The sequence below is a fragment of the Mesocricetus auratus genome, unplaced genomic scaffold (genome assembly GCF_017639785.1).
Source record: "Mesocricetus auratus isolate SY011 unplaced genomic scaffold, BCM_Maur_2.0 Super-Scaffold_100707, whole genome shotgun sequence".
Lineage (NCBI taxonomy): Eukaryota > Metazoa > Chordata > Mammalia > Rodentia > Cricetidae > Mesocricetus > Mesocricetus auratus.
Window position 1 is genome coordinate 16,748,824 of NW_024429269.1, and position 12,430 is coordinate 16,761,253.

Here is a 12,430-nt window from a genome sequence, read left to right on the forward strand (position 1 = left end):
CTTCATATTTTTATTAATTTTAGTTTGAAGTCTATTTTGTTAGACATTTGAATATGTACAGCAGTTTGCTTAAGTCCCTTTGACAGGAAAATCCTTACTCAACCTTTCATGCTGAGGTAATGTCTGTCTGTTAGATTTTGGTGTATGAAACAGAAGGATGGATCCTGGTTTTCAATCCATTATGTCACCCTTTTTCTTTTTATAGGATACTTTAATTCAATGATGTTAAGGCATGGTAATTTCCAGGATTGTTATTCCTTTTCTTTTTGTTTGTTTGTTTGTTTGTTTTGGTGGTGGTGGTGGTTGTAATATGTATGTATTTCCCTTCTTTGGGTTTTACTGGTGTAAGATTATCTATTGATTTTAGTTTTGTGGATGCAGCAAACTTCCTTGGGTTGGAGTATTCCTTCTAGTACTTTTTGTAGGGCTGGATTTGTGGATAGGTATTTTTAAAATTTTAAATATTATGATATTTAATCGTCTATGGTGATTCAAAGTTTCTCAGGGTATAACAGTCTGGGCTCTGCATCCAGGGTCTCTTGCTTTCTGCCAAACTATCAAGTACCTTCTAGCTACTAGAGTCTCCATTGTGAAGTCAAGTGTAATTCTCATAGGTCTGCCTTTATATGTTACTTGGCCTTTTTCCTTTGCAGCTCTTAATATTCTTCCTTTACTCTGTACGCATAGTGTTTTAATTATTTTGTTGTAAGGGAACGTTTTTTCTGGTCCAGTCTTTTTGGTATTCTATAAGCTTCGTGTACTTTCATAGGCATGTCCTTCTTTTGGTTGGGAATGTTTTCCTCTATTATTTTGTTGCATATACTTTTTTGCCTTTGAGCTGGGAATCTCCTTCTTTGCCTATTTAAGTTCGGTTTTTTCATGTTGTCCCACATTTCCTGGATGTCATGGGTTGAAATTGGTTTGTATTTAACATTTTATTTGACTGATGAATCTATTTCCTCTATCATATCTTTAACTTTTCTAACTTTTGTATTCTGCTGTAGATGCTTGCGTCTGTAGTCCCTGTTCACTTATCCAGAACTCCCTTGGTTTGTGTTTTTTCTTTCAATATAGTTTATTCTGATGAAGTTACAAAAGTAGATACTTTTTTAAAAGTACAGTTAACAACTTAGAAAAATAGAATAAAGCCCCAAAGTTTTAAAAATACAGCATAAATTTCTTTCCATGAGGAATATTTTAAGTTATTTTACATGGTAACCAAGACTACCTTATGCAAACGATTTTGATGCAGACCAACACAAGACGCTGTTCTATAACCAGTCCATAGCAGACTGGCCATCTGTTTGGCTTTACCTGTATGACACATTCTGATGAGAAAACCGTGAGATTTCAATGCAGCTGTTTCAGTAAAATTACTAATGCCACCCATATGTGCTCCAAAGTCCTTCCGCATCAAAGCTGAATATAAAAACAAGAAGACCAAAAGACTCCTCTCAGTCTTTGCCAGAATGTTCACTGACCTCAGGAGGAAAGAACATGACTGTGGAAGGTACTCAGCATCTCATGTCCAGGCTGGCACCATGACTGGAAACATACTTGGAGGATACACACTCTTCGGGCCTGATTTGTTTATGCTTCTGAGTTAATGATGTCATGTCTAAGAAGCTCTACTACTATATGATATTAGGGCTTAGAGAGAAGTCAAGAGTACAAGCAGGAAACCTCAACACCAGGACTGTGCCTGTGCTTTTGCCTCAAGTCATGAAGAACACAGACCTGTAGTTCTCCAGTGATAGTGTGATAGAGCTCTGCAGACCAGGGTAAAAGAACCCTTGGCCAACTGGTTGCTGGTAAGTCACTTTATTCAGTCAGCAGAACAGCAGCATAGTGGCTGTCAACACAAAAACTGAATCACAATGAAGTATAACTGTTTTTTTTAAATCTATCATTGTCCAAGTTTTTAAAGTCCTAGAAGTTAAAGCACCACAGGGCTAAGGTAGAACTCACCAGGCAATTGGAAGCCACTGCAACAAATCAGACAGGACATCTGACTCCTACTTGGAGGGAAGGAGGCCAGGGAATAAGCAGATAAACCCAGGACAGACTGATTAGTTCGGGTGTTAAGTAGCATCCTCTAGCCATGCTCTGCCTCAGAAGTGAGCAAACAGCACAATGTGTGCACTCTGCTAGTAAAGGCAGGTCGATTTTGGAGTCTGGCACTATTTTCACTTAGAAAGGAAAAACAGGGCAGGGACACACACACACACACACACACACACACACACACACATACGCACACACACAGAGTCACTCAAGTTTCAAAACACCAACAAGGTTTTTCTTTATGTTCCATTAGAGCTGCCTCCGTATCTTGAGCTCAGTCATGGAGAGGACATTTCTGTCACTAATATACATGCAAAGGAAAGATAAATCTTTGATTTGAGAGTGCAAGATATAATAAAAATGATTGAGCCCTGGTTGAGAAAGAATTTCACTTAAGCAAATCAAATGGTGTCTGTGGTTAAGGAGTGATGCTTCTTTGTGGCATCTAGAAGCCTGGTTCCTATCTGCAAATGACTGTCATACACATGCACAACAGCTGACATCTGGACCTTTGGAAACACCTGGGTTAGGAGGTGTTTCCAAGCTGTCCTTTTTTCTCTAAGATGATATCCCACCTTGAAATCCTCTAGCAGTGATATATAGTTTCAGCAAAAGTAAGACAAAACAATTCCTGCAAAATTCTAAGCATATTTAAGGACATACTAAAAATGAGTTATTAAAATTGGAGTTTCTAAGGAATTCTTTCTTGTATAGTTTAGTGGAATCAAAAATACAAAAACCTCATATCTAACCTTTCTAAAGCCACATAGGCCACATAGGCAGCCAGTGAGCACTGTGCAAGTTCCAGTTCTGACACAGAGTGCTGATAGCGCTGCCAATCAGGCAAGTGTCCAGGATACTTAGGATGTCATGTTCACCTGAGGAGGCAGCCAGAACTGACTAGATCAAATGAAAAGCAGGCAACATCCTCAATAAAGGAGTCTTTTATCCTGGTAGGATAAGGAAATTTTCAAGTTTTGATACAAAGACAAAGTAGGAGAGGACCCCTAGAGCTCAATGCGGCCTTTGTGTAGTAACAGGGTGAAGCAAGGTGGTTGTTAACTCACTCCCCTTGTTGGGTCTCCAGCTCTCCCTCTAGCAAGCAACAGGGAGACCTTCTGCAGTCATACACACCCTCAAGCTATGTTTTTCCTTATTGCATAAAGTCTGCATTCTTCACATAAACATCAGGTTTCAAGCTGCAATAAAAACATGGAATTGTATAGGAAATAATCAAGTATTCTAAATATTTTTTCTACTGTCCCCTCCAGAACTGCAAGGCCTCACAAATCATCAATGAAACAGTGGCTTGAGGCCTGAATCTGTCACAGTTTTTTGGAGTTCTTGATCTCTGCCAAAATCTAAGTGAAGAGTTTCAAAAAGAGCACCTGCAAGGCCAACATCAGAAGACATAAAGACTGTGTCTGTCTATACATCTTCATCTAGACAGAAAAAACATAATCACAAAAAGGTTTAAAAATTCGATTAATATAACTTTGGTTAATCTCATGCCATATATGCCTGTGATTTAAGCCTTGTGGATTTTGCAAAACAAACTGTTTTCAGCAAAAAGTTCACCATGTAGTCCAGGCTAGCTTCCAATGTTTTATCCTCCTACCTCTGCCTCCACAGTGTCAGGTAACAGGCATACACCATCATGCCTGGATACAAAATATATACTCTTATCTATAAACACCAGGACACAGACAGGAGCCTAAAAGGCTATCTAAGGTGAATCAGAAGCTTTAAATGCTGTGATTAGAAATGGAACACCATTTCAGTTTGTACAATGAAGCAAAACTGATCTGTGTTAGGAAAGTTTTTCTAGAAATTAAAGTTATGGCTGAAAATTCTTAAAGTCCATTATGCTGTCACATGGAAATACTCAAATCACTTTCTTTTTTATTATTATTTATTTTATTATTATTTATTTTAAGTTTAAATTTAGATTAGATACAAGGTTGCTTCACAAACCAGTTCCAGGTCCTTCTGCCTTTCCTTCAACTCCTCCCATGCCCTTCCCCCAACCCTCCCATTATCCCCTCATTTCCCAAGGGAGGTGAGGCCCTCCATGGGGGTGTCCATAGTCTGCCATTTCATCCAGGGCAGGGCCTAGACTCTCCCCCAAGAGTTCAGGGTCAGAGTGCATCTCACATTGTTGGATGGTAGTCCAAAGTCCGTGTGTTTACTCGGGATGAGTACTGATCTACTGCTCAAGGCTCAATAAATTACCTAGGCCTCTTCACTGACACTCACATTCAGGGGGTCTTGATCAGTCCCATGCTGGATTCCCAGGCATCAGTCTGGGATTCAAGAGTTAACCCTTGTCAGGTCAGCTGTTTCTGGGGGTTAAACCAGCCCAGTCTTAATCCCTTTGGAAAATTCTCTATTTAGTTCTGCAGCCCACTTTTTAATTGGATCCTTTGATGTTTTGGAGACGTCCTTCTTGAGTTCTCTGTCAGATGTGGGATTAGTGAATATTTTTCCCATTCTGTGGGCTGCCTTTTTGTCTTGCTGACTGTGTCGTTTGCCTTACAGAAGCTTCTCAGTTTCAGTAGGTCCCATTTATTGATTGTTGATCTCACTGTCTGTGTTACTGGTGTTATGTTCAGGAAGCTGTCTCCTGTACCAATTCGTTCAAGGGTACCACCCACTTTCTCTTCTAAGAGGTTCAGTGTGGCTGGATTTATGTTGAGGTCTTTGATCCATTTGGACTTAAGTTTTGTGCATGGCGATAAATATGGATCGATCCGCATTCTTCTACATGCCATCCTCCAGTTATGCCAGCACCATTTGTTGAAGATGCTTTCTTTATTCCATTGTATATTTTTAGCTTCTTTGTCAAAGATCAGATGTTCATCCGTGTGTGGGTTAATATCCGGGTTTTCAATTCGATTCCATTGATCTACCTGTCTATTTTTGTGCCAATACCAAGCTGTTTTCAGGACTATAGTTTTATAGTAGAGCTTGAGGGCAGGGATGGTGATGCCTTCAGACTTTGCCTTGTTGAACAGGTTGTTTTGGCTATCCTGGGTCTTTTGTTTTTCCTTACCAAATTGATTATTGTTCTTTCAAGGTCTGTGAAGAATTGTGCTGGGATTTTAATGGGGATTGCATTGAATCTGTAGATTGCTTTTGGCAGGATTACCATTTTCACTACATTGATCCTTCCTATCCAAGAGCATGGGAGACCTTTCCATTTTCTGTGGGCTTCTTTAATTTCTTGCGATACAGGTCTTTCACTTGATTGGTTAGCATTACCCCAGGGTATTTTATGTTGTTTGTGGCAATTGTAAAGGGTGATGTTTCTCTGATTTCTTTTTCAGCCCTTTTATCATCTCTATATAGTAGGGCTACTGATTTTCTTGAGTTGATCTTGTAGCCTGCCATTTTGCTGAAGGTGTTAATCAGCTGTAAGAGTTCCCTGGTAGAGTTCTTTGGGTCATTGATGTAAACTATCATATCATTTGCAAACAGTGAAAGATTGACCTCTTCCTTCCCAATATGTATCCCCTTGATTCCCCTCTGTTGTCGTATGGCAATGGCTAGAACTTCACGTACCATGTTGAAAAGGTATAGGGAGATTGGACAAAATCACTTTCTTAAACAAAAGATCAGGAACAAACTACAGGTTCATCATAAGGTTACAACAAACGCAGTAACTGGACGGGGTGGCCACACAGCACCTCTAGCTAACTTGGCTGACTGTGGCTCTTGTTCTGACGCTATCTGGCCCATTGTAGCTTTGGGACAATTTTCTGCAGACAACAAAATGGGCCTTTTGATCCTGTTTTCTTATAGTCATTATCACTAGTTCATACCAGACAGCAATGAAAGAGTGCTAGCAGTAAATAGAGCAAGAGACGAGAGTAACTGTGTTCTAGAAGAAACATTTATCTGTCTTTAGATCCAAGCTTCTCAATTAATTCCTGAAGTGGTGCCAACTCACGCCTATCAATCAGAATAAACTCCTGAACAAAGAAAATAAAGTGCTTAAAGGAGGTGTTAAGGGAGGAATCCTCTTGCAACTACATCATGGAGTGCTGGTGGTAAATATGGGTGTAAACTCTGAAGAGATGCTGCAGAATAGTCTTTGCCACAAACATAAAGTTTTGGGAAATGGGACACTGATCTTTGAAGGGTTTCATCATGAAGCTGAGCCTGAACCCAAATCATCAAATAGTCGATACATTTTGGTGCAGAACACTTGATTTGGCCTTTTAATATTAGTACCATCTGCCCAACGGTATTCATGCCTGGGACCTGCAGACATGACTGAGAAGCTTGCCTCAGTGCAGAATTCTGTAATGGTTCCATACAACATGTTGATCTGATTGAAGAAATCCACAATGTTAACAACAATCCACTCATTGAGGTCCTCTCCCTCTGGCAACATGACAGATTGCCTCAGATTTCCACTTCCCAGAGTGGTTTCTGCATGTTTTAAGAGTTCATACTGATGGGAGCCTTCAGGAATGTTATTCTTTGGTTTGAATGTTTTGAAGAGCGGTAAGTGTTTTATCGAATTCTTCTGATTTTTTTTGTCTTTTCCTCAATTTCTTGAAGGGAGTTTCATTTCATCATTAAGGGCATCTATCATCTTCATAAAGTTATTTAGAAGGTTTATTCTACTTTATCTCCTTTTGGGTGTTCAGATTTTCCTGATGTAGGATCACTGGGTTCTACCGGTGTCATATTGCCCTTTATGTTGTTAAATGTATTCTGACACTGGAATTCACCCATCTTTTCTTCCAGCTTGTGTAGATGGTGCTGGTGATGTTAGGGGTTCCTATACTTCCAACTGGCATGCATGGTTCTTGTGTCTATATAGTCTGCTGATATTGCCAGAGAAGGCTGTCCACAGAGTAGGTAATGGGGGAGGTGTGATTGGGCAGTAGAGTGGGACATGTGAGAACAGAGTCCAGTGAGTGGCAGCAGTGGTGGTACAGCATGCCCACAGGTCTCTCAGCATCTGGCCTGCTGATGAGGTCCACACCAGAGTGGGACCTTGCTTGGGTTGGGAAGGGAGAGGAAGATTTATATTTATTATTATTATTATTCAAGTCCCTTCTGAATTTTATAATCTTAATTGAGAGGCCAGGTACTAGTGTAATACTTCTGCTGCCTTCATGTTATTTGCTCTCTTTCCTTGTAATTTAACATTCTTTTCTGCATTTGTAGTGGTTTGATTTTTGGGTGTTATGGGAAACTTCATTTCAGGTTATATAAATTTGGTGTTCTGATATGCTTCTTGTATTTTGACATGAACCTCATTTTTTTCTGTTTTGGAAATTTTCTCCTATGGTTTTGTTGAAATATTTTCTGTGCTCTTTACCTGGGATTCTTCTATTTCCTCTACTTCCATTATTCTTAATTAGGTAGTTTTACTATGTCCCAGGTTTCCTTTGTGTTTGTGCCTGGGTTTTATACATTTAGCTTTTTCTCTGCCTAGAGTACCTTTTTCTTATTGTCTTGTCTGCAATGTCTGGGAATTTCTCTTCCATCTCTTGTAGACTTGGTGAAGCTTCTCACTGTAGTTCTTAGTCTAGTTCCTAAATTTTTCATTTCACAGCTCACCTACGTTTAGGTATTCTTTAATGATTCTATTTTTGTTTTCATGTCTTGAATACTTTATTTTATTCCACTGTTCATTTTTGTATTTAAGCACCTCAAACATGTTTGTAAATGCTAATTTGAAGTCCTTGCCCTGTGCTTCCAGAATATAGCATTATGCAGGACTTATTGTATTGTTGTTGCTATTTATTGTATTTTTGGATATTATGATTATGTATTTACACTGGTATACGCTTGGGATGATTGTCATTTTAGAAGGTGATATCTGGTTTTGTCTATGTTAGGTGAGGTTCTTTTCTTTTGTTTCAGATTCCTGCATTGGCTCTTAGGAAAGCCTGGTGCCTGTGGATTGCCTGGTTGGAAACGCTTATGAGATATTGTCATGTGTGTTCACTAGATGTTCCCAGCAGAATGTGATTTTAAATATTGGGAACTAACTTTTAGGTATAAGTTGTTCCAGAAGTGGGAATGTGCAGTGTCAACAGTTAGAAGGAAAGTGGTGTGTGTCAAAGGATCTTCCTAGAACCTTTGAAATGCAGGAGACCGGGAATAGAGGCTACAACAATTAATCTGGTACAAGGGTGGGGAATAAGACAGTAGATTGGATTTGAAGGAGAGGTGGGAACAGTGAAGATGCATACCTGTTTCCAGGGACTGTGTGGCTGATGGATTTCCAAGGAAATGTTTTTGGAGCTGGAATCTGAGACTAAGAGATATGGTCCTGATCTATCTGCCAGTTCCACTGGAGCTAGGAGCAGATAGTCTGTTATATAATTTCTCATGTTTCTATACAAAGCTAATAATTGGCATTTAATGGCACACTACTGGAATGAAAATCATATTATATAAAAGACACACACAATTAGGGTGAACTATGACCACTTCATTAAAAATACCATTCAAAGATTCTCACACATTAACATAAATCCTTTTCAGTCAAAAAGAGTTGGAGTTATTTATATTTACCCTAGCATGTTGTGAGGCAATAATATAGCAACTCTCTGTTAAAAATAACTAAAGCCCCATACAATATTTAAGGGCTGTATAATCTAACTATCCAGTTAAATTTAATAGTTCATGATGACAAGGTCATTGTGTTTTTTTTTCCCAAGCAGTTTTCCTAATATTGGAAAGTCATACTTTGTGATAGCACCATCTTATTTGAAACAAGATTAACTAACTTGTGTTTATGTAATGAAAGTTTCCTTTTAATACACAATTTGAACTTGGTAGTAGATATGGTATCTGTGCTTTTTATTAAAATATGTATTTAAACTTATGTAGTAAGTGTTCCATTATTGAGCAATGCACCTTCAAGAAAATATAAAATATTGAAATATTGAGAAATCATTTTAATTTGTATAATATGTATTTATAGGTACAGCTCCATTACCCCCCTAATAAGTCACATGGAACCACTCTTATATTCCCATACCTCTGTTCAACATTCCACAGTGACTTGTTGATGAAGCTTTGTGCAAGCTGTGAGCACAACCTTTAAACCTGTAGAAGACTTCAAAACTAAGAAGAGCAGGAGATTTTTGCAAGCCAAGCATCTCATCCTTCATTAGCAGATTTTACTCATATCAAATCATATGCATGAATTTTAATTCTCTCACTTCAAATAACAGGCTCCCTATTTTGACAGCTCACAGTATGATATACTTTGGAAAAAATAAACTAACAAAATACAATGTATATCATAAGTAAACCCAGTAACAGATACCACATATATTATCTGGGGGTAATATTTGCCATTCTTCTGTGAATACTGTTATACAAATTAATTGATTTGTTTAAATATTTTAAAAATGGGACATATATATATAAATTCAGCAGTTCCCACCACCCTCCCTCCCTACTTCGTATGTAGCCACCCTTGCTGTCTTTCAAATTCATTGCCTTCTTCTCTAACAGCTGATATGTCTCCTGCTGCCAAAACAACCTCTTTGTCTAAGGATGAGGCCCACTGAGCTTTCCCTTTCCACATTAGTATGTAGGTCCATGTCTTCCTAGTTCAGGTCATGTTTGGGAAGCCTGGTTGACATCCTGGTTCTCAGTCATTTCTAAAACAAAATTTAGCAGACTGATCTCATTCAAATGGCCCCTGAGCATAGGTTTTAGTTGTTCATGACACTGATACTATAAAAGGTTGTTCAGCAATGTACACCATTCATTCCTTGGAAAGTATCATATCTCCAAATACAATTTTTTGTAATGTTTGCAAAATTAACCATTCACAATACATGCAACTTCAATAACCACAACTGCATCTTGAAATATTGTGAAGTATCAGTTAGCAATATGTGAGACATTAACAGGGACTTACATGTACAGTTAATATAATGATATATGGTGAATTTATAAAGAATGCCAATGATTAGAATGATCTGCTAAGAATCTTTCCTAAGGCTGTTTTAATGTCCTTGTTCCTCAGGGTGCAGATGAAGGGATTCAACACAGGTGTGACCACACTGTACATCACTGAGGCCACTGCATAACTTACAGGAGATTGTGAGAGAGAGGAGGTGAAGTGCACTCCTATTGCTGCCCCATAAAACAGGCAAACAATGGAAAAATGAGCCCCACAGTTGAAGAAGGTTTTGTGCTTCCCACTAGAGGACGATGATCTCATGATGGAGGAAACTATTTTAAAGTAAGAGAAAATGATTCCTGAAATAGGAAGTAACCCAAAAAGAGTGCCCATACAGAATCGTACTATATTATTTGTGACAGTATCAAAATTGGCAAGATTAAGAACTTCAGAAGGACCACAGAAGTTAGAAATTTCAACATAATCCTCATTGTTGAAAAACTTAATACAGCCACATAGTGAAAAACTAATTCCACAAGGCTAAGGAGAAAGCACACTAGAAGTAGTACACAGCAGCGACTAGGATTCATAATGACCTGGTAATACAGAAGGTGGAAGATGGCCACAAACCTGTCATATGACATCACAGCCAGAAGCATGTTATCCATACATGCAAAAATTACATACATTGACATCTGTGTCAGGCAGCCCACATAGGAGATGACTGGGCAGTGAGTCTGGATGTCCACAGTCACCCTTGGAACAGTGGTGGAGATGAAACCAATATCAACTATGGACAGGTTGGAGAGGAAGAAGTACATGGGTGTATGGAGATGGGAGACAGAGCTTACTGTCAGGATGATGAGCAGGTTTCCAAACAGGGCCAAGATGTATATGGACAAGGATAGGTCAAAGAGAACAGGCTGTAGGTATGGATCCTCTGAGAGTTGAATGAAATGGATTTCTGGTACAGATGTTATGTTCCACATGGTTTTATTTCTTGAACATCTTCTGGAGGAAATCTATTATTTTTAACAATGGTACCAACAAGCATGTAGACTTTCCTTACACTTTGAGTAAAGTAAGTACAAATATTGGTTATTTTCTCAAGTTTATTGTCACATCATTAATAATTATTCACTTGTGGCAAATGCCATACTGTAAATAGTCTTTTGTTCTTACTTCATGTGCTACCTGTTATGACAGCCAAATTGAATACAGCAATCTAGACGATGTAAGGCCAGAATTACTGTAAACAGGTGGCCTGTAGTCACTGTAAAATAAAGAAAACACATTTAAGACAAAATGGGTATTTCGTAGAATCCTTACTATAGGTAAACTGTCAACAGGATAAAATGAAAACTTGAAGCTATTAAACATAGGTTTTTTACTATAATAATATGGGTAAAGTTTATTTTTCTCATACTGTATCTTACAGTGTAAAGTCCAAGTCTCTAAATAATAATTTATGTTTCCTACCCAGGATATTTATTCAGGTTCCAATGTCTTCTATAGGTTTTTTTTCCTTTGGCTTAAAAAAGTCCTCTATTGTTTGAGTATTTACTTAAGTAAGCCTTTTTTAAAATCTTATTTAGATTTTAAAACCTATTAATTTACATATTCCTTATTTCCCTTGTAAATATGTCTTAGTTAAATCCAAATTATCACAGACCATTTCTGTTCACAAAAGCTGAAATGTCCAGTGATGTGAAAAATAATGAAATGTAATTAAATATAGTTGAAATCTTATGCTGCAAATCTAATTTGGGGATATGATCTCCACAATATATAAATAAAGTATCTGATATAGAAACACGATTTTCAAATGTCTAAACAATGACACTGATTTCCTAAAGTGAAGTCCAGTTTGAATCAAAGCTCTAGTTTCAGAGCCCTTCTCCTCAGACAGTACAGTGATCCCCTTTTGAGTCAGGCCTGGTGCAAAGATGTCCATTTTCTTACTTCAGTTACAGAGGAAATTTCTGGTTCAATTTTATATCAAAGCAGACTGAATTGCTCAAAGTACAAAAGGTTGAAAATACAGAAAATATTAGTGATGTAAGAGTATAGGCAATACTCTAATGGATCCTAATACCCCTTTTCTGTTTTATACTATAAACTATTGTAATTTTGATATTATCACATATGACTATCATACACTTTGCATGATGTTTATCCCACTACACCCATGAAAGACATCCTCCAATATTTGCCATTAAAACTGGTGAATTCTACCTAGGTACACTTCTTTCAAGATAATGCATTATGGGATGCTCTCACATGTTGAATGTATTTCTATTTGTCTCCAATGGTGAAAACAGTGGCTGTTGTTGGGAATCAATGAATTCAGAGACCACTTATGACTTTTTCCATAGCAACATGTTCATACAAATCACAGTATAACAATGTACCTCTATTTGGAAAATGATATTTTGCATTGCATTTCTTTGTCCAAATTAAAAATCCTATGAATATAGA

The 12,430-nt window shown here is 37.9% G+C and overlaps 1 protein-coding gene and 1 pseudogene across 1 annotated transcript; both read right to left on the reverse strand.

The window, feature by feature from the left end:
• Positions 1 to 5,938: 5,938 nt before the first annotated feature.
• Positions 5,939 to 7,429, reverse strand: LOC101823785 (annotated as a pseudogene).
• A 2,589-nt stretch (positions 7,430 to 10,018) lies between these two features.
• Positions 10,019 to 10,941, reverse strand: LOC121132730 (olfactory receptor 18-like). Its single transcript, XM_040740511.1, is given in 2 exon segments — positions 10,019 to 10,435; positions 10,438 to 10,941. Coding segments are annotated over 2 exon segments (921 nt in total).
• Between the last annotated feature and the right edge of the window lie 1,489 nt (positions 10,942 to 12,430).